At 42.2% G+C, this 27,926-nt stretch overlaps 3 protein-coding genes across 8 annotated transcripts in view; 1 reads left to right on the top strand and 2 right to left on the bottom strand.

The window, feature by feature from the left end:
* The window catches only part of LOC137372732 (KICSTOR complex protein SZT2-like), a 284,408-nt gene extending 283,875 nt beyond the window's left edge, over nt 1–533 (bottom strand). The window contains exon 1 of the mRNA XM_068036900.1: nt 419–533. Coding sequence (XP_067893001.1) covers nt 419–445 — 27 coding nt within the window. The 5' untranslated portion in view covers nt 446–533. The remainder of the gene's footprint in view (nt 1–418) is intronic.
* On the top strand, nt 423–27,431 carry med8 (mediator complex subunit 8). 2 transcript variants are annotated; one of them, XM_068036892.1, is made up of 7 exons: nt 423–611; nt 9,335–9,456; nt 11,679–11,823; nt 14,765–14,905; nt 16,415–16,502; nt 20,911–21,156; nt 22,564–27,431. In XM_068036892.1, exons 1-7 carry the CDS (start codon nt 444–446, stop codon nt 22,626–22,628), a joined length of 975 nt encoding a protein of 324 aa, XP_067892993.1. In that variant the 5' UTR covers nt 423–443; the 3' UTR covers nt 22,629–27,431. The 2 variants fall into 2 exon arrangements, with proteins under 2 accessions (XP_067892993.1, XP_067892994.1); XM_068036893.1 differs by lacking the exon at nt 9,335–9,456 and having other exon boundaries at nt 551–611.
* Nucleotides 25,743–27,926, bottom strand: part of LOC137372731 (very long chain fatty acid elongase 1-like) — an 89,210-nt gene continuing 87,026 nt past the window's right edge. For all 5 annotated transcript variants that reach the window (XM_068036899.1, XM_068036894.1, XM_068036896.1 and 2 more), the window contains one exon: nt 25,743–27,617. In XM_068036899.1, the coding sequence (XP_067893000.1) occupies nt 27,333–27,617 (285 nt within the window). In that variant the 3' untranslated portion in view covers nt 25,743–27,332. The remainder of the gene's footprint in view (nt 27,618–27,926) is intronic.

Raw genomic sequence — 27,926 nt, 5'->3', positions numbered from 1 at the left:
ATTTGTTCCCTGCAAAGTTATTTTGCTGATGAAACCCAAAGTTTGCTGATGACACACCACTCTCCCCCACCCCACCCCACCACACACACACACACACACCCCCAATTTCAAACAGCGTATTGTAATTTTGATCCCAAAAAGCACATATTTATCAGCTGCACCTAATTTACTGGACTTTTCTTCTCCCAAATTCAGGGGTAGATGATGGGTCTTGTAAGCATTAAAGGTTCAATAAGAGCAGTGTGCAGAGCTGAGTCTGTGTGTGGCCAGGTTACAGAGTGGACACGGTGCCCAGACCTTGGTGTCCATGGACCCGGGCATTTCCAGCACTTTCTGTTTTTATTTCAGGTCCCTCTCTTCTCCCACCCTGCACACTCACAGATTACAGGCTGACAGGCCCAGCTCGGCCTCTATTTACCTCGGAGTCTCTCTCTCCTCCGGACATGCTCGGTGCCCGCTCTCATGCCCGCCGGCCCTCCGCCCGCTGCCTATCGATGAGAGTCACCGGTTTCGGTATCTGCTCATCGCCCCGCCCCCTCCGGCTGCCTGACCTCCGACCCCCGACCACCCGGAACCGGAAGCGGGGAGACACAGCTGTGGCTGAGATGCAGGTAAGGAGGTGGAGACAGAGAGAGCGGAGTTAGTGTTAAAACCACCCTCCCGGGGAATCACTGAGACGACTTTCAGCCTTGTTTTCGGTTTTATAAACAGTCCATCTGACTATAAATCAGAAACTTTCAGTTCTACGTCGTTGTGACATTGTCACATCTTGCTGTGCGCAACTTGGCTGCCGCGTTTTCGATGTTACAATAGCGACTACACCACATTTCTCTCTTTATTTCCGATTCCCAATATCCGTAGTATTTTGCTTTTCTCAGAAAATACTACAAACGCGCTTTGGGAGATTCTGAGTGAGTGGAAAGGGGCTACATATAAATGCAAGTCTTTTTTGTATAAGGGAAAAAGCACTTGCATTTGCGCAGCATCTTTTCACTCCCTCGGGACGCTCCAAAGTGCTTTTACAGCACTTTATGGAAAAAGGAAAATATGCAGGATCATGGAATTATAGAGATTTACAGCACAGAAGGAAGGCATTCAGCCCATCGTGTCCGTGCGGGCCAGCAAGGAGCCATCCAGCCTAATCCCACTTTCCAGCTCTTGGTCTAAAGCCTTGAGGGTTATGGCACTTCAATCTGAAGACTTTTTAAATGCCATGAGGGTTTCTGCCTCTACTACTCTTTCAAGTAGTGAGTTCCAGATCCCCACCAGCCTGTGAGTGAAAAGAGTTTTCCTCGAATCCCTTCTGAACCTCCTACTTCATACCCTAAATCCACGCCCTTAGTTATGGACCCCTTTGGAAGGCTCTATCTGGACCCCTTATCATTTTATACACCAATTAGGCCTCCCCTCAGCCTAGAAAGCTGTAGGTACAGGAAGATATCAATGGACTTGACAGGTGGGTAGAAGTAGCAAACGGAGTTCAATCTGGAGAAATGTGAGAATACACAATAAATGCCGAAAAGTGAAGAGGAACAGAGGGACCTTGGAGTGCATATCTACAGATCCCTACACTTTTTATTCTCGTCTGCAGTGCTGAGCCCACGGTGTCTGTTATAAGCTTCCCTTTTTTTCTTTATCCTCTCCTTTAAGCCTCTGGATTATCATTTTATACACTTCAATTAGGTCTCCCATCAGCCTGCTCTGTTCCATGGAAAATACCCTAGCCTATCAAACTTTCCTCATAAAATTCTCCAGTCCAGGCAACATCCTCGTAAATCTCTGTACCCTCTCTAGTGAAATCACATCTTTGCTATAGTACAATGACTAGAACTGCTTGCAGTTCTCCACCTGTGGCCTAACCAGTGTTTTATATAGTTCTAGTATAACGACATGAAATCGTTCTAGTATAACGACATGAAATCGTGTGACATTGATCACAAGTCGTGGGAGTCAGTTGCCAGCATTCGCCAGAGCTGGCGGGCAGCCATAAAGACAGGGCTAAATTGTGGCGAGTCGAAGAGACTTAGTAGTTGGCAGGAAAAAAGACAGAGGCGCAAGGGGAGAGCCAACTGTGCAACAGCCCCAACAAACAAATTTCTCTGCAGCACCTGTGGAAGAGCCTGTCACTCCAGAATTGGCCTTTATAGCCACTCCAGGCGCTGCTTCACAAACCACTGACCACCTCCAGGCGCGTATCCATTGTCTCTCGAGATAAGGAGGCCCAAAAGACAAAAAGAAAGTATAACCTTACAGCTCTTGTATTCTATGCCTCAACTAATAAAGCCTAGTATCCTATATGCCTACTTGACCACCTTATCTACCTGTCCAGCCAACTTCAGTGATCTGTAGATATGCACTTCAAGGTCCCTCCGTTATTCTTCACCTCTTGGCATCCTAGCATTTATTGTGTATTTTCTTGCCTTGTTAGCTTCCTCCAAGTGCATTACCTCACATTTCTCCGATTGATCTCCGTTTGCTACTTCTGCCCACCTGTCGAGTCCATTGATATCTTCCTGCACCTACAGCTTTCTTCTTCATTATCAACCACACAGCCAATTTTTGTATCATTGAAAACTTCTTAATCATACCCCCAACATTCAAGTCTAAATCATTGATAAATACCACAAAAAGCAAGAGTCCTAAGAATACTGAGTCCTGCAGAACCCCACTGAAAACAGCCTTCCAGTCACGAAAACACCCATCAACCATTACCCTTTGCTTCCTGCCTCTGAGTCATTTTTGAATCCAACTTGCCACTTTGCCTTGGATCCCATGCACTTTTACTTTCGTGACCAGTCTCCCATGTAGGACCTATCAAAAGCCTTGCTAAAATCCACATAGACTGCATCAAATGCACCAGCCTCATGGTCCGTCCTTGATATTTCCTCTTAAAAATTCAATCATGTTAATCAAACATGACCTTCCTTGAAAAATATTCATGCTGACTGTCTATGATGAATCCATGTCTTCCTAAATGAAGATTTATCCAGTGTCTCAGACTTTTTTTCAATAATTGTCCCACTGCCAAGGTAAGGCTGACTGACCTGTAATTACTCAGTTTATCCCTTTCTCCCTTTTTGGGAGAATGGTACAACATTAGCTGCCCTCCAATCCTGTGGCACCACACCTGTAGCCAGAGAGGATTGGAAATGATGGTCGGAGCCTCCACTGTTCCCTCTCTTGCTTCCCTTAACAGCCTAGGATGCATTTTGTCCAGGCCTGGAGATTTATCCACTTTCAAAGATGTTAAACCTCTTAATACTTCCTCTCTTACTATGTTAATTTCATCTAATATTTCACCATTCTTCTCCATGATTGCAATGTCTGTATTGTCCCTCCCTTTTATGAAAGCAAAATCTTTTGTTATCCTCTTGCTCTTCATGTATTTATAAAAATCTTTGAGTTTTCCTTGATTTTACTTGTCAATATCTTTTCATGCCCTCTCTTTGTTTTCCTAATTTCCTTTTTAATTTCACGCCTACACTTTTTATTATCTGTAGTGCTGAGCCCTCGGTATCTGTTATAAGCTTCCCTTTTTTTTCTTTATCCTGTCCTTTAAGCCTCTGGATTTGTCAGTTCCACCCTTTTCTTTAAGAGAACATACTTGCTCTGAACCCTGACTATCCTTGAATGCCTCCCACTGATCTGCCACTGATTTACCTTCAAGTAGCTGTTTCCAGTCCACTTTAACTAAATCACATCTCAGCTTAGTAAAACTAGCTTTTCCCCAATTGAGAACTTTTATTCCTGGTCTAACTTTGATATTTTGCATAACTATCCAAATCTAACTGAATTGTGATCACTTCTACCAACGTGCTCCCTAACTGATGCACCTTCCACCTGCCCAGCTTCATTCCCTAAAACTACCCAGAACCACCCCTTCTCATGTTGGGCTTGCTATGTACAACCTAAAAAAAAGTTCTCTTGGATGCATTTTAAGAATTCTGCTCCCTCTGCCTTTCACACTAATTCTACCCCAGTTAGTATTAGGGTAGTTGAAATGCTATGACTGTCCTATTTTTGCACTTCTCAGAGATTTGCTTACATCTTTGCTCTTCTATCTCCATCTGACTGTTTGGTGATGTACAGTACCCTCACAATAGTGTGATTGTACCTTTTTTGTTCTTCAGTTCAACCCATATGGCCTCATTTGATGATCCTACCATATCATCCCTTCTCACAGCTATAATTTTTTTCTTTAATCAATATTGCAACCTCCCCCCTGTTTTATCCCCCTCTCTATCTCATCTGTAAACACTGTAACCAGGAATGTTGAACTGCCGTTCTTGCTCTTCTTTCAGCCATTTCTCAGTAATAGCTACACTATAGTATTCCCACGTGTCAATCTGTGCTCTCAGCTCATCTGCCTTATTCCCTAGACTTCTTACATTGAAGTAAATACCATTTAGCACTGCCCAAACTCCCTTGTTGTCTAATTTCTAGCCTTTGTTTCTTCTGCCTTCCAACATGCTTACTAATTTTCTGCCTTCCATTTCCAGCTTTTCTTCTCTCCCTTCTGAATCCACTCTCAGGTTTCCATTCCCCTGCCAAGCTAGTTTAAACCCTTCCCAACAGCAAGCAAAACTCCCTGTGAGGATATTTGTCCCGATCTTGTTGAGGTTCAGCCAATCTGGCTTGTACAGGTCCCACCTCCCAAGATGTGGTCCCAATGCCTCAGGAATCTAAAACCCTCCCTCCTGCACCATCTCTCCAGCCACACATTCATTAGCTCTATCTTCCTATTTCTGCACTAACTAGCATGTGGCACTGGGAGTAATCGGAGATTACTACTTTTGAAATCCTGCTTTTCAATCTGTCTCCTAAAGTCTGCCTTCAGGACCTTATCCCTCCTTCTGCCTATGTCATTAGTGCCGATATGGACTACAACCTCTGGCTGTTCATCCTCCCCTCTCAGAATGTCCTGCAACCACTTAGTGACATCCTTGATTCTGGCACCAGGGAGGCAACACACTATCCTGGTGTCACGTCTTTGGCAGCAGAAGTGCCTGTCTGTTCCCTCACTATCGAAGCTCCTACCATTATTGCTGTTCTACTCTTCCTCCTCTTTTCACCCCCCCCCCCCCCCCCCCCCCCCCCCAACCAACTCCTGTGTAGCTAAACCACCCACAGTGCTGTGGACTTGGTTCTGCCTGCACTCTCCAACTGAATCATCATTCTCACTGGTATTCAGAACTGAACAGGAACATACGAGCAGGAGTAGGCCATTCAGCCCATCGAGCTTGCTTTACCATTCAATACAATCATGGCTGATCATCCACTTCAATGCCTTTTCCCCACACTATCCCCATATTCCCTTTATGTCATTTGTATTTAGAAATCTGTCAATCTCTACTTTAAGCATACTGAATGACTGAGCTTCCACAGCCCTCTGGGGTAGAGAATTCCAAAGATTCACAACCCTCTAAAGAAATTTCTCCTCATCTTTGTCCTAAGTGACTTCCCCCTTATTTTTAAATTGTGTCTCCTGATTCTAGACTCCCCAACCAAGGGAAATATCTTACCTGCATCTACCCTGTCTATCCCTTTAAGTATTTTGGAGGTTTCAATGAGATCACCTCTCATTCTTCGAAACTCTAGAGAATACAGGCCCAGTTTCACCAATCTCTCTTTATAGGACAGTCCCGCCATCCCGGGAACAAGTCTGGTGAACCTTCATTGCACTCCCTCTATGGCAATAATATCCTTCCTCAAGTAAGGGGACCAAAACTGCGCACAGTACTCCAGGTGCAGTCTAACCAAGGTTCTGTACAGTTGAAGCAAGACTTCACTACTTCTGTACTCATTCTATTGTGATAAAGGCTAACATATCATTAACCTTTCTAATTGCTTGCTGCACCTGCATGTTAGCTTTCAGTGACCTATTGACGAGGACACCCAGGAATAGGAGTTGTAGAGCAAGATGCACTCATGGGATCTCTGCCCTGTCTGGCTGGTCCTCCTTGTCCTTCTGGCGATCACTCATTCCCTCTCTTGCCTGCGCAGTTTTAAGCTGCAGCTTGACCACCTCAGAAACATGCTGTCCACGAAGCTCTCATGCCCCACAATGACGCCAGCCACCATCAAGCCCCAAAACCCGGAGCTTTAGCTGGCAACACCTGCACATGTCATTCAGGCCACAGCAAGCTTCCAGGGTTTCCCACATGGTATGGAATGTGCATTCCACGTGACTGAGGTTTCCTGCCATGCCCTTACTTTCTAGACTATTTTCTAAAAAAATTTACCAGCTACTCACCAATTGGTTCCTTCCCTGCTTGGGACATCACTATAGCTGTTTTGCAGATGTTGCTTTAGTTGTTTGAGATTTCATTGGAGGCTCTCTCCTCGGCTTTAACTTCTCGATCATTGAGGTCAGTCTCCACCCAAGTCCACTGCTGCTGGTGACTCTGTAATATCGATAAGCACCTCCCTGCTCACCTAACTAATGCCTCTAGAATGCAGCTGTCAAAGCTACAAATCAGAAATAAGAGAAATGAAGTGTAACCCTGTTGTAGGAAACGCGGCAGCGAATTTGCACAGGACAGGCAGCAGTGCGATACTGACCAGATAACCTGTTTCACTGTTGTTAATTGAGGGATAAATATTGGCCAGGACATCAGGGAGAACTCCTCAGCACTTTTTAATGGTGTCTTTTACATCGAACTGAGTGCGCAGACAGGGCTTTGGTTTAATGTCTCATCCGAAAGTCACCATTTCCAACAGTATGGCACTCCCTCAGTACTGCACTAGAGTGGGACTTGAACCCACAACTTCTTGACTCAGAAGTGAGAATGTTACCAACTGAGCCACAGCTGGCACCAGTTTTATAGAAATCATGTTAAATGCTGTAAGCGTAAATGTTGGGAATGAACTGTGAAATTGATTCATTTCAACATAACATTGTTTCCTTGTTAGTGAAATTCAGCTAGTTTCACAAACTTAAACAATTTTTTCCGAAACTTGACCAGGGAGTATGAACGAACTTATTGTCATTATTAGTGGCATATAAAGTAATTGCCTTCAGTGGTTTATATTGTGTGTAATTTTCATGGATTGTTATACCCAAGGGTTTTAATACAATTAGAGTCTGGCAGTGAAGTGAGCCTCACTATACAGCAGTGTCTTTAGGAGCCAAAGCAGGAATCAATGAAGTTGTAGGTGTTTAGATTCTTTGTGGGTTAAGGAACTATAAAAGTTATAGAAGGAACAACAGAAAGTATCATCAGTTGTGTTGGACACACTTAAAGGAAGCAGTGTATCTGAGAGTGAACAAGAGCATCAATAGTGCTACATACAAGGTCAGAATGGAAAACTATTGGATGGTATTGGCATGGTGATGTTTCTGGAAGTGTTGGAAATAAGGGATGAAATGTTGCACCTGGATTCAATGTTTAGATACTTCTATGGGCACCAACTACCAAGACTACGGGTAGCAGAGTGGCACAGTGGTTAGCACCGCAGCCTCACAGCTCCAGCGACCCGGGTTCGGTTCTGGGTACTACCTGTGCGGATTTGCAAGTTCTCCCTGTGACTGCGTGGGTTTCCTCCGGGTGCTCCGGTTTCCTCCCACATGCCAAAGACTTGCGGGTTGATAGGTAAATTGGCCGTTGTAAAAATTGCCCCTAGTGTAGGCTGGTGGTAGGAGAATTGAGGGACGGTGGGGATGTGGTAGGGAATATGGGATTAATGTAGGATTAGTATAAATGGGTGGTTGCTGGTCGGCGCGGACTCGTTGGGCCGAAGGGCCTGTTTTGGTGCTGTATCTCTCTATGACCTATCACTGAAGTGCATCTTGTTCTTCAAATCACTTTGTGGCAAGTCTGGGCTGCATTTCAGGTATCAGCTTTTATAGAAATCATAGAAAGTTTACGGCACAAAAAGAGGCCACTTGACTCATCATGTCTGTGCCAGCTGAAAAATGAGCCACTGAGTCGAATCCCATCTTCCAGCATTTTGTCTGTTGCCTTGCAGGTTACGGCACTTGAGATGCACATCCAGACGCCTTTTAAATGATTGAGGGTTTCTGCCTCTACTACCCTTTCAGGCAGTGAGTTCCAAACCCCCATCCTCTGGGTGAAAATATTTTTCCTCATCCCCCCTCTAAACTTTCTACCAATCACTTTAAATCTATACCCCCCTTAGTCACTGACCTCTCTGTTAAGGTAAATAGGCCCTTCACACCCACTCTATCTAGGCCCCTCACAATTTTGTACATTTCAATCAGATCTCCCCTCAGCCTTCTCTGTTCCAAAGAGAACAACCCCAGCCTATCCAATCTTTCCTCATCCTTGCATTTTTCCAGTCCCGCCAACATCTTCGTAAATCTCCTCTGTACCCTCTCTAGTGCAATTACATCCTTTCTGTACTGAGGTGACCAGAACTGCACACAGTACTCAAGTTATGGCCTAACCAATGATTTATTCAGTTCCAGCATAACCTCCCTGCTCTTATATTCTATACCTCGGCTAATAAAGGAAAGGATTCCATCTGCCTTCTTGATCACTTTATCGACCTGTACTGCTATGTTCAGGGATCTGTGAACATTCACTCCAAGTTCCCTCACTTCCTCTACGCTTCTCAGTATTCTCCCATTAATTGTGTATTCCGTTGCCTTGTTTGACCTTAAAATCACAGTATAAAAGGCTCAGATAGATAGTATTGAAGCTAGTAGCGGATCATATGTTATTTAGAACAGTGTTAGCATTAAAAAGAATTCAGTGACTTCCCATTGGGTCAGTTTGCAAAGACATTGTGGAACGGATTGATACTGACTTAAACGTCCAGGTTTAATTCCGGTTTTGTCCTCTGTTAATCAAGCTGGCGGTTGCCATTATTGGTACTAATAACTTGTGGGCTTAGGGAGAGAATATCAGCCACGGTTCCCAATTCTTATCACAATCCAATAACTCATGTTGGAAAATATATGTGGATATAGAGTGAGGACAGGGTTGCGCTTAGTGCCCCCACAGTCAAAGAGCTTGCCAGCACTCACTGTCTAAACATTTGTAAGTGAAGTAGGGGTACTCACATAAGACACCAAAAGGCAAGCAACACTTATGGAGTCATATCCAAGAATGAGCTAACATTTTCAGGAGAGAAAGAGGGAAGGAATTTGGCAAAAAAACTGTTTAATACATGCCTTTTTCTGCTATTTCCTGAACACCCTTACCTATTATGATTTTTCATGAATCAAATGGTTCCAATTTCATGCTTTGAGCACACTTCCTGCAGATTGCTTGACAGTCATCAGTGTAACTGGAGGAAGTGCTGCTCATGGAGTGAATTATTTTGTAAAAATGCTATATCTTATTAAAAATTCAATGGTAACTTTCCATAGCCACAAGAAGAAAAGCAGTTGGAGACATCTGTGGATGCAATTATCAGCCGGGTGGCCGATCTGAAAAGCTCTTTGGCAGCTTTCATCCTCAAATTAGAGAATGAATTTGAACGAATGAACTGGTAAGATGTCCCACTTGGAAATAAAATGCTTCCTTCCCTCTACTATGCTGTGCAATTGCCTGTGCTATAGGATCACACCTGTACGTAAGGGTGTGTGGGAGCTGTATTGACTGCTGATGTTGGTGGAGTTACTGCTAAAATAGAATTGTGTGTATGAGTTGTTACATTTTGAACCAGTTATGCTGAGAATACTTAACATAATGAAGTCACTAGGCTGGCAGAAAGAGGACAAAGCACTGCTGCCTATGGGGGCTGAAATTCCTCAATGGGTTAACTTTTAAAAACAGTGCACACATGAGTTTGATGCACATTACAATGACTGGTGTGTTAAAATACCACAGAGGGCTTTCAACCCCAGCGTGTTACAGCTAGACTCACACACCACAAGTCAGGACATTGGGTACACATCTAATAGTGACAAAACTACTTAAATGCATTGTTTTCTTAATACAATGCATTCTTATTTCAGTGGTATTGCCTCGATTAGTTCAGTCTAAATTTTTTACTATCATGTGTCTAGCGAATTCAAATTTCTTTTCACAATGTATCATAAGAATACACTATAGCGTGTTTGCAGTTATTTTTCATGAAACATGTACATTCAAAATCATTCAGAATGTAAGGATGATACAGCCCCGTAGAATGATAGTCTTTCATCTCTGGTACCTGGGTTGGAGTCCAGCCCAAGACTGATGGACTGAAAGACTCCATTATCGCCTGAAGTAAAATGAGCTTTATATTATCTCAGTTTTTATTAAGTCCAGGTTGCAAAACTTCACGCAACTCCACAAATAGGTGATTTGATTGAAGTTCGGGGGTGGTTGGTGTGATAAACAGAAATGCCGAAATAGTGCAATAGAAAGCTTCAGAGACTGAGGTTACAGCTTTTTTTATAGCTTTATCCAGCACTTGAGCCAAGCCACACTTGCTCTGATAGCACTTGTTAGAGAAATTTAGAGGGAACTTTATATTGCATTGAACATGTTAATCTAAAATTGGATAAAACATAACGAGGCCAGTGGTAGGACCAGGAGAAATTGGTCATCCGGCCTTATTGTTTATTACTGGTGAGTTGCCATCTCATATGCAGCTCACCTGTTGCATAGGGCTAGCAAAATTGATTAGTGTTTACCTGAGGTGAGTCTGGAGGTGGGGTAAACTAAGTGCAGCAGTGACCTGCTCTTTTCAGCTGCACATTCAGATAAGTATTTTTGTTTCTTTAGACTTACCTTTTTTGTGATGGCCTACAACCTTTATGGTTAGGTCACGTATCAACCTGGAAATCCTGGAAGGAGCAGACCCAACACCTGCTGCATTCATTGTGTGCCAGCTGTGGCTCTGTTGGTAGCACATTCGCCTCTGAGTTAGACGGTTCTGGGTTCAAGCCCCATTCCAGGACTTGAACACAAAAATCAAGGCTGGCACTCCAGTGCAGTATTGAGGGAAGTGCTGTCTTTCGAATGAGACATTAAACTGAAGCAGATGTAAAAAATCCCATGGCACTACTTCGAAGAGGAGCAGAGGAGTTATCCCCAGTGTCCTGGCCAATATTCCTCAATCAACATCACAAAAAACAGATTATCTGGTCATTATCCCATTACTGTTTGTGGGAGCTTGCTGTGTACAAATTGGCTGCCGTATTTGCTACATTATAACAGTGACTACACTTCAAAAGTACTTCATTGACTGTGAAGCGCTTTGAGATGTCCGATGGTCGTGAAAGGCACTATCTAAATGCAAGTCTTTTTTCTTGTAAACCAATTTGGGCCCTAAAGTAGGTGTGTGGCCCCTTATTAGCATATTCAATAAGCTAACCACTTTTTGTATTTCTCTACAAGAATCTACATGCTTGACTTTTGACATTTACCTTTTGTCTTTCCGTCTCTCTTCATCGTGTTCCATCCTATAAAGAGGTGTTAGGAGCTTATTTTACTTCAGAGTGCCGAAAGGAAATAGAGAGAAAAATGTTTCGGTCCATTAGTCTTAGGCTGAGATCAAGCCCAAAAAAAACTTATTCCATTTATCATCCTTGCTATCTGGATCCTTAATTTCTTGTTTCTAGTTCTTACGATTGGTTTACCCCAAAACTTTAACGTAGGTTTGCTCTCTTCAGATTCTGATGGACCTGCTGTCCCTCCAGCAATTTTTGTTTTTATTTCTGCTGTTTCCTATCTGCTGTGTAATCTCCTGCCTTTGTCTAACCTGTGAGCATCCACTTCCAGGCCTTCAGTATTGGATAACTTCGCCCTGGTATCCGGGCAACTGAACACCTTGAACAAGCTCCTGAAAAATGATAAAACACCACTCCTAAGAAATCAGGTCATCATTCCATTGCTGCTTTCTCCTGACCGTGATGATGAATTAATGGTAGGTTATGCATCCAGTTCAGTCTATTATATTAAAAACAGAAAATGTTGGAAAAACCCAGTAGGTCTGGCAGCTTCTGTGTAGAGAAAAGCAGAGTTAACATTTCAGGTCACTGACCTTTCATCAGCAGCACACTTTAATGTTGAACAGCTGTTTTTCAGGAAGGGTTGTGTACTCCGTTTAAAAAAGAAGCAGTATAGAGGAAGACTATGAGAATAAAGCAATATATAGTGTCTTATATTCCGGAAAGCCTGGTAGTGAAGCATAGAACTGGAGGCCATCTTTTCACGCTTTTATTACAAAGATACAAATTACAAACATGCACCTTCTAACCCAACCACCAGTTTGTCTGTTCCTATTTATAGGAGCACAAATGAATCCCCAGTTAATACCCACCACCTGCATACAATTAAACACTATTTATTTATTTAGAGATATAGCACTGAAACAGGCCCTTCGGCCCACCGAGTCTGTGCTGACCATCACCACCCATTTATACTAATCCTGCATTAATCCCATATTCCTACCACATCCCCTCAAATCCCCTACCACCTAGTTACACTAGGGGCAATTTACAATGGCCAATTTACCTATCAACCTGCAAGTCTTTGGCTGTGGGAGGAAACCAGAGCACCCGGCGGAAACCCACGTGGTCACAGGGAGAACTTGCAAACTCCGCACAGGCAGTACCCAGAATAGAACCCAGGTCGCTGGAGCTGTGAGGCTGTGGTGCTAACCACTGTGCCGCAATTAACAATTATACAATTAACCTAACAGATTCGGAAATGGAACAGTTGGATGGACTAATGACGAGTGAAACTCTATTCTTATTTGTATTCACAGCAGTAACTTTGGCTTATCCAGCTTCAAACATGAAAGGAGAGATTTGATTCTGCTAGGATCTCAAGATGTTACAGGGGTGGGGGTGTTGGGGAGTGTTTGCTGGTGACAATCTGACATAAGCAAAATTGAGAATGTGCACCATTAATTCACTACCGGAGTATGCAGGCGCCATAAGATTAGCTTTATAGGTTTTCCCGTTCAATCATCCTGAACTTCTATAAATGACTACATTTGAAATTTATGTCTTTAGCTTTTAGCCTTGCACGCTTATACAGCCCAGGTCTGATGATGCATTCTGATTGTAGTAAAGTGCTTTCTATAAATTATATAAGATTATATCTTCAGTCTTGAAAGATGGAAATATCAAGTGAACAGTAAACATTATAAGTAGTATTTATAGTACAGGAGGAGGAACTCCTCCTCGGCGGCGCAGTGGTTAGCACCGCAGCCTCACAGCTCCAGCGACCCGGGTTCAATCCTGGGTACTGTCTGTGTGGAGTTTGCAAGTTCTCCCTGTGTCTGCGTGGGTTTCCTCCGGGTGCTCCGGTTTCCTCCCACATGCCAAAGACTTGCAGGTTGATAGGTAAATTGGCCATTAGCAATTGCCCCTAGTATAGGTAGGTGGTAGGGAAATATAGGGACAGGTGGGGATGTAGTAGGAATATGGAATTAGTGTAGGATTAGTATAAATGGGTAGTTGATGGTCGGCACAGACTCGGTGGGCCGAAGGGCCTGTTTCAGTGCTGTATCTCTAAAACTAAATATATCTAGAACAGCTACTTAAAGTCCACCATGTTCCCCCTTGATGCAAAGTACCTTGGCACATGTTCCTGTGCTTGAGCAGAACCACAGAAATGTTAGTGGCCATTATGAAGAGCTACCTGGTCTCCCAGTTCTTCATGTAAATCCTTGTTGTAAGACATAAAAATTGCTTTTATAATGTACAAAAATTCCTGCTGTAATGTGAAGTCAAATGCTTATTAAGTCCAGCCATCTGTTTCTATCCCATTAGAACTGCTGAACACTGAAAGATCATGGTGTCTTTTACCCTAATTCCTTTGTAGCGTTTACAAAGCATTTGTAGCAACCATAGCACAGATTCCATAATATTAGATCACAGTTTGGAAAAGTCCTATTGTATTGCCAGTGAAGTTATCGGGAAATCTTAGCTCTTTTCCCATGTTAGAATCTGCACCTTTAGTAGGTTGATTTGGAAACTTATCACCTGGCCACTTTCACACATAACATTTATTGACTTAAAACAACATAGGAAAGACATTTTCATCTGGCAGTGCATTATTAGACTTACTAAAAACAAAACTCCAGATAGGCAAAGAGCTGTGAAGGCTACAAAATTTTGCACTGCTGATTGCTGTTTCTTCCCCTTCAAAGGGAGTTGACGAATTATGTGCGAGTTTAGTTCAGTCAACCTCTGAGTCAGAAAGTCGCCCATTCAAGGCTCAGTCTAAGATTTGAGCATTTAATCTAGACTGGCAATCCATGCTGAGGGAGTGCTGCATGGTCAGGGATGCCATCTTCCAGATGAAATGGTAAGCCCCTATTGCCTGCTCAGGTCAATATAAAAAATTCCATGACACTGTTCAAAGAAGACAAGGGAATTTCTCTCAATGTACTGGCTAAGACTAGTCATTCATCACGTTGTATTTGTGGGACCTTGCGGTATGAAAATTGGCTGCCATATTTGCCAACAAAACAAGTGACCAAAATTTAAAAACAATTATTGGCTGTAAAGCAATGTATGACATCTTGAGGCTGAGAAAAGTGTGATTATAAATGTGAGTTTTTTCTTTATGTTAATTCAAGATGGGGCAGTTGAGTGCTCTTTGAAAAACAGACCATAGGCTGAAAACCCAAAATTATGCCCTTGAACAAATTAACATTTGGATGGGGCATAATAGGGAGATGAGGAGGTTACATTACACAGGTAGCAGGATAGCAGTTCAGATGCCTGGTTGGAGAGAAGTAATTGAATTTTAAAATAAAATTACATCTTTTATCTGTGGGAACTGAAGGAGGTGTCAGAAGTGCTTCAACATCTATGACCTTGTTTTCTGATTCATTGCCTTTTTTTTCTTAGAAGTTAACAGAGGGTCGAGTTCCTGTTTTTAGTCATGAGGTGGTTCCAGATCATCTCCGGACTAAACCAGACCCAGAGGTAGAAGAACAGGAGAAGCAACTGAGTGCAGAGGCAGCACGCCTGGCACCTGATGTAGCTCAGGTATGGTTTCATTTGTGTTTAGAGATATTAGTTTGCTTGTAATCAAAACAAATCCAGGTAGAAGCAGGAAATGACAGCTGGCCACCTGAAGAAATGACAGGCAGTTGAGGTGATAATATCCAATATGATCAATGAAACTACATGAAGACCATAGAGAAACATCACAAGTGCAAGGTGAGAAAATGAAAGTCCCCACTTGTCATATTGTGAAGGGGAGGAGTTGTTAGAGAGGAGGATAAGTGTCCAAAGCAGCCAAAAAGGTGAATTTAAGGGCTAGAACTTCATTGATCATCTGCATGTAAAAGTAGGAAGAATTCTAGCAATTGCAGTTTTTACTATTCTTTTTTCTAGATTTAAACTTCGTATTTAGTATATTTAATTAATTTCTCACTTAACATTCACCCATTCCCTGCATCTTGAACTGAATGGAAGAAAATTTAATAGTGACTTGCAAAGGGGAATTGGGTATACAATATACTTGAAAAGGAAAAATTTGCAGAGCTATGGGCAAAGACCAAAGCATTGGGACTAATTGAATAGCTCTTTCAAAGAGCAAGCACAAATGATGGGCCAAACGGCCTTCTGTGCTCTGATTCTATCTCAATAACTACCACAGCAAGCAACACTATACAACTGAGTATAGGTTTGCTTACTGCAGGATGCAATAAACAACGTTGTTTCTACCATAGTAAAACCGCTTTCTTCCACTAGATTATATTAGATTAGAGATACAGCACTGAAACAGGCCCTTCGGCCCACCGAGTCTGTGCTGACCATCAACCACCCATTTATACTAATCCTACACTAATCCCATATTCCTACCAAACATCCCCATCTGTCCCTATATTTCCCTACCACCTACCTATACTAGTGACAATTTATAATGGCCAATTTACCTACCAACCTGCGAGTCTTTTGGCTTGCTCCTTCCTTTCTGCTGCTGAAACCCAACTACATGCCTTAATCATTCAAGGCTTGACTTTTTAATTGCCATCTAAACTGGTCTCATCTACCTCAATCTGATAGTTCAACTTATCCAAAGCATTCACAGCCCACATTCTCCCCCACAATAAGTCACACACTTCCAACATTTCAAGCCTATCCAAGATTCACTAGCTCCTTGTGCCACAGCATGCAATATCTAGCTACCTGTTGCAATATCCTGCCTTCCTTGCCTTATGCATTCTCTTCAACCCTGCTTTCTTCTCACTTTCTCAACTCCACATATTCACTGCCATCTAGAACTCAGTTCCCAGTTTCTTGTTCTCAACCCCCTGCAACCTTGCTTTTAACAAAGAATTCCTCAAGACTCTTCTTTTTGATGATTGCTTCAGCTCCTCATTTCAGTACCTCCATTTATTTCTACTTTGCAAATGTTGTGCCCACTTTTTTCTCTTCATTGCAAAGCTAACTGTAAGATAGAGGTTACTATAGAGTCAATTCAGGCATCTGGTGAAAATTAACATTTCTACATTATTTCTCAAGTTGCTTTTTTTCCTCCCACTGCAGAAACACGTCCAGTCAATGAACAAAATGTGTGCCAACCTACTTGACAAACTCAACAACACTCGGGAGGAGCGGGAGTCTGAGAGTGGAGGTACACAGCAGATCCTTTGCTGTCATAAGGGAAATAACGGGGAAGGAAAAGACAACTTTGTAATTGTTTCTATGTATTTTCATAATAGCAGTTGAAAAATCCCCAAAGTCCTCATCAGTCCCTAACAATATAGCAGTAAATCAAAATATTCAGCTGGTAACATAATACCTTATTCCAAGTCTCTCAGCTGCATTTTAATACTTTAAATCATCCATCTGCATGTTAATGGTAATGAGGGCAGCCAGTATGGTGGAAACATTGAAACTGTGTCAATGATGAGCTACTATATCTCCCAGCATCTCTGGAGGGAAACTTGTTACTAGCTGTTGAATAAACGATCATCCCTGAACTGAATTATGATAACTTTAGAGATTATTTTAATGATTTTAGAAGGGTTGATTCTTTATTGCTCAAGAATGATTCTGTATGCTGTCTATTTGCAAATATAACACCCTCAAGAGAAAAGCCTAATCATCCCTGTTAATGTGACTAGTTCACTAGCCACCAAGGCACTACAAAAGAGCTACTCATCTGCCAAGTAGTTAGCTCAGTGTTGCCACAGCTCTTAATGTGGCTAATCCCAAAGTTTACTCAGACAGTACCTATTTGCTAATTTGAGGCAAGCTCACTGTTAACAGACAGTAAAATGCCTTTATGCATTTGTGACTACAAGTTAGACTGGTAACCAGTGTTTCCTCTAAATTGTTTTTGTTGTGCTTGGCCTGCTAATTTCAATGTGCAAAGCCTTTAACCTTTTTTTGCACACTCGCGTTATTTTGCAGGGAACAACTTGTGAACTTTCCAGATTGCAGCGCAGCTGCGTACATGCACAGCTTAGTGGGTACATTGCTGGTAAAACCCATGTACACATTTGAAATATACTTTTATGGACTTTAACATTAGACTAATGGTCTTAATAACTCATCTACATTGAATTAAAATTTAATGAAGTAATTTAAACTAAAAGTCAGATTCAATTTTTAGAGGATTTAACAATCAAAAGAAAATCTGGAGAAGTAATAATGAGCCTGCATATGGTAACTGAAGCAAATTAATAAAATAAGCCATTTTAACCATCAATTTCAGCAATAGCTAATATATTCACGAATATATTATCTCTGAAAAATGATGTTAGCTCTAGAATTTTAATTGCCATACTTTTAGAATAAGGATTCTAATGTTTGGAGTTCATTCATAGCGCATTGTCCAATTTGTACAAATCTAATAGTGGGTAAGGTATCTTCTTCTTTGGCCTCCTTGTCTCGAGAAACAATGGGTAAGCGCCTGCAGGTGGTCAGTGTTTGTGAAGCAGCGCTTGGAGTGGCTATAAAGGCCAATTCTAGAGTGACAGACTCTTCCACAGGTGCTGCAGATAAAATTGGTTGTCGGGGCTGTTGTCTCTCCCCTTGCACTTTTGTCTTTTTTCCTGCCAACAGCTTAGTCTCTTCGACGCGCCACGCTTTAGCCCCGCCTTTATGGCTGTGCGCCAGCTCTGGCAATCACTGGCAACTGACTCCCACGACATGTGATCAATGTCACAGGACTTCATGTCGCGTTTGCAGACGTCTTTAAAGCGGAGACATGGACAACCGGTGGGTCTGATACCAGTGACGAGCTTGCTGTAAATGGAAAAGTCCTGGGGAAAATTGATGTACAGAGAGATTTGGGTGTTCAGGTCCACTGTTCCCTGAAGGTGGCAACGCAGGTAAATAGAGTGGTCAAGAAGGCATACGGCATGCTTTCCTTCATCGGACGGGGCATTGAGTACAAGAGTTGGCAGGTCATGTTACAGTTGTATAGGACTTTGGTTCGGCCACATTTGGAATACTGCGTACAGTTCTGGTCGCCACATTATCAAAAGGATGTGGATGCTTTGGAAAGGGTGCAGAGGAGGTTCACCAGGATGTTGCCTGGTATGGAGGGCGCTAGCTATGAAGAGAGGTTGAGTAGATTAGGATTATTTTCATTAGAAAGACGGAGGTTGAGGGGGGACCTGATTGAGGTGTACAAAATCATGAGAGGTATAGACAGGGTGGATAGCAAGAAGCTTTTTCCCAGAGTGGGGGTTTCAATTACTAGAGGACACGAGTTCAAAGTGAAAGGGGAAAAGTTTAGGGGGGATATGCGTGGAAAGTTCTTTACGCAGAGGGTGGTGGGCACCTGGAACGCATTGCCAGCGGAGGTGGTAGATGCGGGCACGATGGAGTCTTTTAAGATGTATCTAGACAGATACATGAATGGGCAGGAAGAAAAGAGATACAGAAGCTTAGAAAATAGGCGACATGTTTAGAGAGAGGATCTGGATCGGCGCAGGCTTGGAGGGCCGAAGGGCCTGTTCCTGTGCTGTAATTATCTTTGTTCTTTGTACAATGTGTCCTTGGGATCCTGACATCTTCCATGCGGCTCACATGGCCAAACGCCGCTGGCTCAGTAGGGTGTATAGGCTGGGGATGTTGACCGCCTTGAGGACTTCTGCGTTGGAGATACGGTCCTGCCACCTGATGCCAAGGATTCTCCGGAGGTAGCGAAGATGGAATGAATTGAGACGTCGCTCTTGGTTGACATACGTTGTCCAGGCCTTGCTGCCGTAGAGCAAGGTACTGAGGACACAGGTTTGATACACTCGGACTTTTGTGTTCCGTGTCAGTGTGCCATTTTCCCACACTCTCTTGGCCAGTCTGGACATAGCAGCGGACGCCTTTCCCATGCGCTTGTTGATTTCTGTATCGAGAGACAGGTTACTGGTGATAGTTGAGCCTAGGTAGGTGAACTCTTGAACCACTTCCAGAGCGTAGTCGCCAATATCGATGGATGGAGCATGTCTGACGTCCTGTCCCATGATGTTCGTTTTCTTGAGGCTGATGGTTAGGCCAAATTCATTGCAGGCAGCCGCATTCCTGTCGATGAGTCTCTGCAGACACTCTTCTGTGTGGGATATTACTGCAGCATCGTCAGCAAAGAGGAGTTCCCTGATGAGGACCCTCCATACTTTGGTCTTCGCTCTAAAACGGGCAAGGTTGAACAACCTGCCATCTGATCGTGTGTGGAGGAAAATTCCTTCTTCTGAAGACTTGAACACATGTGAGAGCAGCAGGGAGAAGAAGATCCCAAACAGCGTAGGTGTGAGAACACAGCCCTGTTTCACACCACTCAGGATAGAAAAGGGGTCTGATGAGGCGCCCTTATGCTGAATTGTGCCTTTCATATTGTCATGGAATGACGTGGGATGATACTTAGTAGCTTTGGTGGACATCCGATCTTTGCTAGTAGTCTGAAGAGACTACGTCTGCTGACGAGGTCAAAGGCTTTGAAGAGATCTATGAAAGTAATGTAGAGGGGCATCTGTTGTTCACGGCATTTCTCCTGTAGTTGGCAAAGGGAGAACAGCATGTCAATGGTGGATCTCTCTGCTCGAAAGCCACACTGTGCCTCAGGGTAGACACGCTCAGCCAGCTTCTGGAGCCTGTTAAAATGACTCGAGCGAAGACTTTCCCCACTATGCTGAGCAGGGAGATTCCATGGTAGTTGTTGCAGTCACCGCAGTCACCCTTGTTCTTATAGAGGGTGATGATATTGGCATCACGCATATCAATATGGACAAAAGGGCAGTGCAGCAATAGGCACTTTTAGTATGCTTTATAAATATTGTGATCGCGCAGAGTAAATAAATTAAATGTATTGTATGGCACTGGGCCTTATACTCAAGGAATGTTCCAGATTTGCTCTCTGGTCTTTGTTGAGGTAGTCAATCTTAACCAAAGTAGCAATGGGAAACACTGCAATTAAATGTTCTCTTGCTAAAGAGGGGAAAATGGGCCAGGGTTCAATTCCTGATTTCTGACCATTGACCACTCTGGAAGTGCTTGTGTGTAGACAGTGGCTGAGGACAAGCTCAGACTTGGCTGTGAGAAACCACCTGGCAGATTGAACCCGCTGGTACGTGAAATATGGCCAGTTGGGCCAACCACTGGAGATTGACCACTGTCAGTGTACCCTTCCCCCAATCTAACCTCCAACCTCAACAAAGAATGGTTAAGGAGAGGAGAGGAATAAAACATAATTTATTTACTAAAAGCATTAGAAAGTCAAGCAAGTGATTGGTATTTTTATTATAAGACCATTGTCATTATTTCTATTGAGTCAAATTTGATTTTATGGTATAGCAGCCTGTATATGATGAGACATTTCAAATTTGACTCAATAGAAATAATGACAATTCTTTCTTTTTTTTTCTAAAAAGAAAAAAGAAAAAAAGAAAGAATTGTCATTATTTCTATTGAGTCAAATTTGAAATGTCTCATCATATACAGGCTGCTATACCATAAAATCAAAATCATTACAATAGAGTACAGAAACCTAATGGTAATAAAAACTTCAACGTTTGAACCTTCCAATTTTCTTTCTTTAGCTTTACGTCAGAACAAGCAGACCTTTAACCCAGCAGATACTAATGCTCTATTGGCAGCAATTGGATTTGGGAAAGGCTTGTCAAAACCAATAAGACCAACATCCCAAGGTGGGCCAGTCTCATCAGGTCAATCTGTAGCAGGTGCTGGTCTACAGGGAGGTCCAAGCATGGCACAGGTATCAATTCAAAGTGGGCCTAACCAGCAGGGAATGCCAGGTCAGGTTCCACCACAGCAAGGTCAGCCAGGTAAGTGGAACAAATACTATATCAGTATTCTACTTTATAACTGGAAAGCTGTATAATTCACAATTGCCACACTTATTTTTGTTATGTGTAACCATTGTAATGCAAATCAAAATTTAGCTTTTGAGGGATTCATGAATTGGTGGAGGGAAGTCCAATTTCACTTTAACACACCCGTTTGCATTTGGATGCGCTTTCAATGTTTAGCACATGATGCATCTCTGGAAATTGAGTAATTTTAATAAAAGCAAAATACTGCGGATGCTGGAACCACTCAGCAGGTCTGGCAGCATCTGTGGAAAGAGAAGCAGAGTTAACTCTGCTTCTCTTTCCACAGATGCTGCCAGACCTGCTGAGTGGTTCCAGCATTTCTTCTTTGTATGAATAATTTTAACATTGGTTTCGGAGGAAGATTTTTCAGAAGTTTTGTAAAAATCTACTGGTTGAACACTGGGTGAAGCCTAACAATAAATACTTTCATTCCTATAATGCCTTATCATAAGCATCAGCCTTGACTAAGTGGTAGTACTCTTGCCTCTGAGTCAGAAGGTCACGAGTTCAGGTCCTGCTGCAGAGACAAGAGCCCAAAATCCCAATTGGCATTTCAGGGTAGGACTTGAGGTATTGCTGCACCATCAGAGGTGCCATCTTTTGGCAGGGATATTAAACTAATACCGTGCCTGCCATCAGATGGGCGTAAAAGATCCCATAGCACTATTTATTCCTTAACTAGCATCACTAAAGCAGCCTGCTTGTATATCTTATTACTGTTTGTGGGATCATCCTGTGTGAAAATTGGCTGATGCATTTCCTTACATTAAAATAGTGATTATGCTTCAAAAAGTACTTCATTGGCTTAAAAATACTTTAGAACATCCTGAAGTTGTGAAAGGAGCTATATAAACGTAACCACTTTAAGGTGATGTAATTGAAGTTTTCAAGATTATGAATGAGATTGACAAGGTTGATCCGGGCAAAGAGTTCAAATGCCAAGGATCAGAAGCTTAAAATTGAGGTCTTTTAGATGTAAGAATGGAGGTTAGGTGGAATACTTCTACACTGAAGAGAATACGCTTGTGAGGTATTAAGGAAAGTTGTGAAGCAAATAGTGTAATTGGTTTCAAAATGCAGTAAATGTGTTTCTGAAGAGAGTTTGAGGGATATAGCAAAGAGATGGAAGGTATATTTATCAGTTGGGATGGGGTTGTAAATTCTGTTCTTACAGTACAGAATTTAGTCTGGAATTCTTCAGTTATCACCGGTAGCGATGACATGAAAATACATTTGAAGTAAAAACACAAAATAAATGAAAACTAAAAAGGCTGTTGATTAGAGGATGCTGGATTTAGATCCTTGATTACCAAGTATAAGTGTTGCTTCACTTAAGTTTCATATTTTCTATTTTTGCAGGTAAGATGCCAAGCACCATAAAAACCAACATCAAGTCTGCATCAATGCACCCGTATCAGCGATGAGCTATGAAACATTGAAATTTAACACCGACAAGGCTCTCAACTAGTTACAGTTGAGTGTTTGCAAGTCTCAAGCATAAGAACTAAGCAATGAGAGCTACTCTGCCATGTAAAGAATCAACTTTAAAAGGGACATGGTCATAAATTGACATTTTCAGAATGCCTGGGACAGCCAATGAAAATTTACTTTGTTGGCAAATTGTGAAGCCTGTTGTAACACTTCAAAGTTACTGAATGTAACATTCAGTTGTCTGGTGCTGCTGAACCTTGACAAGTCTCTTACAGGAAAACCTTTATTCAGAATATTGCTTTCCTTTTCATTCATGGAATTCTGGTGATCACTAAATCTCTATGTTCCCAGTGGTGTCATGGAGATAGGTTAACTGTAATTGAATTATCATTTTTGTCACTTCTGTTAATTGGAGCAGTCAGCTACTACATGTTTTGGCCAGAAGGTTACTAAAATTTATGTCTTTTGCATAACTGAGACTTGCATCATACCATCATGTGAAATATTTTTACATTTTTTTAAGTTGAAAACAAAGTGTTATATCACAATCAGCCTCGAGAATAAACTCAATTGCTAATTGATTGATTGCCCTGGTCATCAAGGCTGCATTTGACTGAGCATGGCATCAAGGAGCCCGAGCAAAATTGAAGTCAGTGGGAATTGGGGAAAACTCTCCACTATTTGCAGTCATACCTACCACAATAGAAGATGGTTGTGGTTGGTGGAGGCCAATCATCCTAGGCTATCTTCAGCTGCTTCATCTATCAGGTGGTCAAAAAGTGGGGATGATTGCACAGCATTCGGATACTGAAGCAGTCCATGCCTGGGCAACATTCAGATTTGGGCTAATGAAGGGCAAGTAACATTTGTGCCACGAGGGCCAGGCCATGACCATCTCAAACAAGAGAGAATCTAATCATCACCCTTGATGTTTAATATCATTACCATCACTGAATTCCCACATCATAAAAATTCTAGGGGTTACCATTGACCAGAAACTTATCTAGACCTGCCACTGTGGCTACAAAAGCAGATCAGAGGCTGGGACTTCTGTGATGAGGAACTCATCACCCGACTCCCCAAAGCCTGTCCACCTACAGGGCATAAGTCAGAAGGGTGATGGAGCACTTTCCACTTGCCTGGATGAGTATAGCTCCCAAGCAGCTCAGTACCATCCAGGACAAAGTGCTTCATTCAGAACGTGTACAATAACAGCAGTATACCAACTACTAGATGCACTGCAGCACCTTCCAAACCCACCACCTCTACCACCCAGGATAAGGGCAGCAGACACATGGGAACACCACCACCTGCAAGGTCCCCAGGGCTCTCCCCTGGTATCTTTCTCACAGTGAGTGGTTAAGGTCTGGAGTGCACTGCCTGAGAGTGTAGTGTAGGTAGGTTCAATTGAAGCATTCAAAAGGAAATTAGACTTTCTTGTAAAGGAATAATGTGCAGGGAAATGGCACTAAATGAATTAATCATTGTGAGCTGGTGCAGACACAGTAGGCTGAATGGCCTCCTTCTGCACTGTAATTGTGAAGCTATGCACCATCCTGACTTAGAACTATATCATTGCTCCTTCACTGTCACAAGATCAAAAAACCTGGAACTCAACAGCATTGTGCATTTACCTGCAGCACATGGACTGTAGCAGTTCAAGGAGATTCACCACCTCAAGGGCAGTTAAGGATGGGCAACAAGTGCTGGCCTTGCTAGTGCTCACATTCCATGCATGAATAAACAGATGTGTAGTTTGTTTGTTTTTCCCTCCCTATCACACAATGTGGTTAGAGCTCACTTCCTTTTATTTATAACTGTCTTTTAACAGCATTTGGCAATTTTAGATACTATTGTATGTAACCATCAGTTGGCTAAAGAATTTAACTTTTATTATTGTCCTGTGCTCTATTGCACAGATCACAAGACAAATGGCCTAACATCTACCTATGGCCATTTATACTTTAGGATCTGTATTAATGGGGTAAAGAGGAGATCCTGATCAGTGCAAGACTTTTGTTGAACTGGATCCACACGCACACAGTTTTCTTAATAATGGCCCTTTATCTTTAGTGATTAGAATAGCTTCATGTTACAGGTTGAGATTTTTAATATCAAGCAAACTGTACTCTGAAGCAGGACAATAATTTGGGTGAATGAGGCAACTGGGTGAGAAATAGGGACTGCTTGGGCATATGATTGAGAAGTTTGTAGATGATACAAAGATTGGCCATGTGGTTGATAAAGGAGCTGTAAACTGAAAACATCAATGGACTAGTCAGGTGAATGGAACAGTGGCAAATAGAGGTCAGTCCAGAGAAGTGTGAGGTAATACATTTGGGGAAGGCAAACAAGTCAAGGGAATACACAAAAAAAAGGTAGCATAGAGTGTAGAGGGACTTGAGAGCATGTCCACAGATCCTTCAAGGTGGCTGGATGGGTAAAAGGTGGTTGTGAAGGCATGTGGGATACTTGCCTTTAGCTGAGGCATAGAAGATCTGAGAGGTTATGCTGGAACTGTCTGAAACACTAATTAGGCCACAGCTGGGAGTACTGCATGCAGTTCTCCTGACTGCACTGTACAAATGAAATGATTGCATTGAGAGAGGGTGCAGAGGAGATTTAGGAGAAATGCTGTATGGGCTGTGTTCATTTCCTTTGCAATAGAGGCAGCTGAGAAGAGACCTAATTGAAATAAATGTAATGAGGGGGTCAGGATAAGTGGATAGGAAGGAGCTATTCAGGTTGAGGGGGCTATAATCAGGGGGCATGGATTTAGGGCAAGATTGCGGAATTGAGAATTTTTTTTCCTCCCCGCTCAGTTGTAGGGATGTGGATCTCACCACCTGAAAAAAAAAAGGGTGGTGGAGGCAGAAGCCCTCAACATTTAAACAGTGCTTGGATATGGACAAGCAAACTCAACAGCTCATAGGTTCTGGAGCTAAAACACCTTAAATGGTATTTTACTCCACATTTATTCTACCAGTTTGCTAGAGCCCCTTTAGCAGAACCAGGAATAAACCTTCTCAATTTGGAATCCATTTAAAAAAAAAAGGGAGAAATAATGCTAACAGCAAACATTAAGAAAATCAGACCAAACATTCGAGTTTTGAAATAGAGTTTATTTCAGAGTCAGAACTCCTATTGGAACTTGCTCCTGTAATATCATAATCCCAGAGATCTTCCTTCACTGTTTTTACTCATGGGGATCTGTTTTGACAAGAAAAGATTTGCAAAGAACTAAAGATACAGCTGTACTGCTTTCTAAGCATCATACTTTTTAAAATAGAGTGTGATATGGCTGTGCCATTGATAGTTTATGCCCAGGGGTTGCTTCACAATGCTCATTTCCACGTACAGCTGGCACCTACTGAAGGGAAACCATATGTACATACATCAACCTGGGTCCTGTTAATTCTGCAGTTTTTAAGGTTGGACTAGTAGGGCAGAGGAGAGAAACAAAGAAGGAAAATGACTTCAGAATAGAGCAGGTATATTCAAAATTCAGCAGCTCCTATACTCGATTTAAAATTGTGTTTTCCTCTAAATGAATACAGATTGGAAGTTGCTGCTCAACTATATATTGATTAGACAACATTCTCATTACAGCCACAGTATCCATTTCAGTAGAACTCTCTGGGGACTAATTAGAACTCACTATTGGGGGGGAAAAGAGAAAGAAGAGAGGAGGAGAAATGCTGTTGAGCACTAACCTCTCAACTGGCTTGTAATTCAGTCCCCAGTAATGACAGATCAAGAGGAAAAAGGGTTACTCATGGGACTCACTGGCTACAGGGTATTTAGCAAGTAACATTTAAAACTGACTTCTACTGCCCTCCCCACCCAACCACAAAACATCAATAAGAGGTACTCTCCCTGCTGTATGGACCACATTAATACTGTCCCACCTAGCAGCTTTAAAATATTGTAGTTTCCTTCATTCCCAAAATATACAGCAATATTGCTAGAAACAAGCAAATAATAATGTCTAATTGTATTAGTATAATGTTACATCTTAGGTGACTGAGGTTGAAGCTCTGTTTGTAACTAGATATTATAAATTACTAAAAGACAGACCCAACCAGGTGGGCCATTTAAAGGGAATCTCATAAGGCCTTCAACTGCTCAGTGACGGTGGCTAGCATCAACAGCATTATAGATTTAATGGTTTGCAGCTTTTCGGAGGAAGGGTTAAAGGCAACACCGTTACACTTTTTTAGTTCTTTGCAGATCTGGGGAATTATTAGATGCAACACTGGTGGTGGTAGGATAGCAGAGACCAGAAAATTGCACATTCAACTTCTCAGGATACAGAAAGTCCACAGACTGGCCTCTAAAGCACCGATCCGTGTTGAACTGGCCTTCTCTTAGGTCAAAGGCATGAGGCCCACCTTTCCTATGTTACACAATCTGCTTATCCTTGTAACCAATGTCAATTAGAGAAGTGCAATGATTCCAAACAAAATCCAGACTTGATAAACCATAAACCCATCATTTGTTAATTACACAGGATCCTTAAAACATTTAGTCAGACAGCTTTTCCCAGGTTGAATTTCAACATGGTACCAGAATAATTAATCGACTGCATGAAATTCTTGTCAAGTTCAAAACCAGATAACTTGCTGCACCCTCCCTCCTGAAAAGACTTTCCAAAAACAAAAATACAATAATTGGTTTTAATAAAAAAGTTATTTCTGTTAATTTGTCTTCACTTTTCCATTTATCATCTCCCCATTTTCCAGCAAGTGCCCACCATTCTCTGCTGCCAGCTTTCCATTCTTTATGGCTGTTTTCTGTTTTTCTTTTGTGCCTTTGGGCAGCCTCCTGCCTTTTGTGTAAGCCTGGTACCAGAAGTTGGAGAAAAGGACAAAAAAGAATGTTCCATACATCCACACAAGATGGATGAAGATGGGGAACTGGTAATCACAGTGATCCATGAAGTAGTACTGGGTGACGTGCAATGAGACAACAATGAACTGGACCTGAAAGATTAAAAATGTTTTATTATTAAATAGCAGCAACAGATACTGCACCAGAGCACAAGACAGTAAGTGGGCTGGAAACAGTTCAAAAAGGAACACAAACTAAATGATGACAAGGATTGCATATAGACACATCAATAGATTTTAGTCCTGAAATCACCTTGACACTACTACTACTACTCAGCTCTAGTTGCTACACCGCCTGAGCTGTACATCAATTTTTCCAGATGAGATGTTAAACTGGTCTCAGATGGATGTAAAAGATCCCATGGCACTTTATTTATCCCTCAACCTTGGAGCAGAGAAAAT

This window comes from Heterodontus francisci, chromosome 8, assembly GCF_036365525.1.
Source record: "Heterodontus francisci isolate sHetFra1 chromosome 8, sHetFra1.hap1, whole genome shotgun sequence".
In the NCBI taxonomy this organism is placed as follows: domain Eukaryota; kingdom Metazoa; phylum Chordata; class Chondrichthyes; order Heterodontiformes; family Heterodontidae; genus Heterodontus; species Heterodontus francisci.
This window is presented reverse-complemented; position numbering and strand designations above follow the sequence as displayed.

Bases quoted from the DNA above. Each gene is read 5' to 3' on its own strand.
- med8 (XM_068036892.1), top strand. From the start codon at position 444: ATGCTCGGTGCCCGCTCTCATGCCCGCCGGCCCTCCGCCCGCTGCCTA. The intron at 612-9,334 runs GTAAGGAGGTGG...AACTTTCCATAG, and splicing joins CAGCTGTGGCTGAGATGCAG to CCACAAGAAGAAAAGCAGTT. The intron at 14,906-16,414 runs GTATGGTTTCAT...CTCCCACTGCAG, and splicing joins TGGCACCTGATGTAGCTCAG to AAACACGTCCAGTCAATGAA.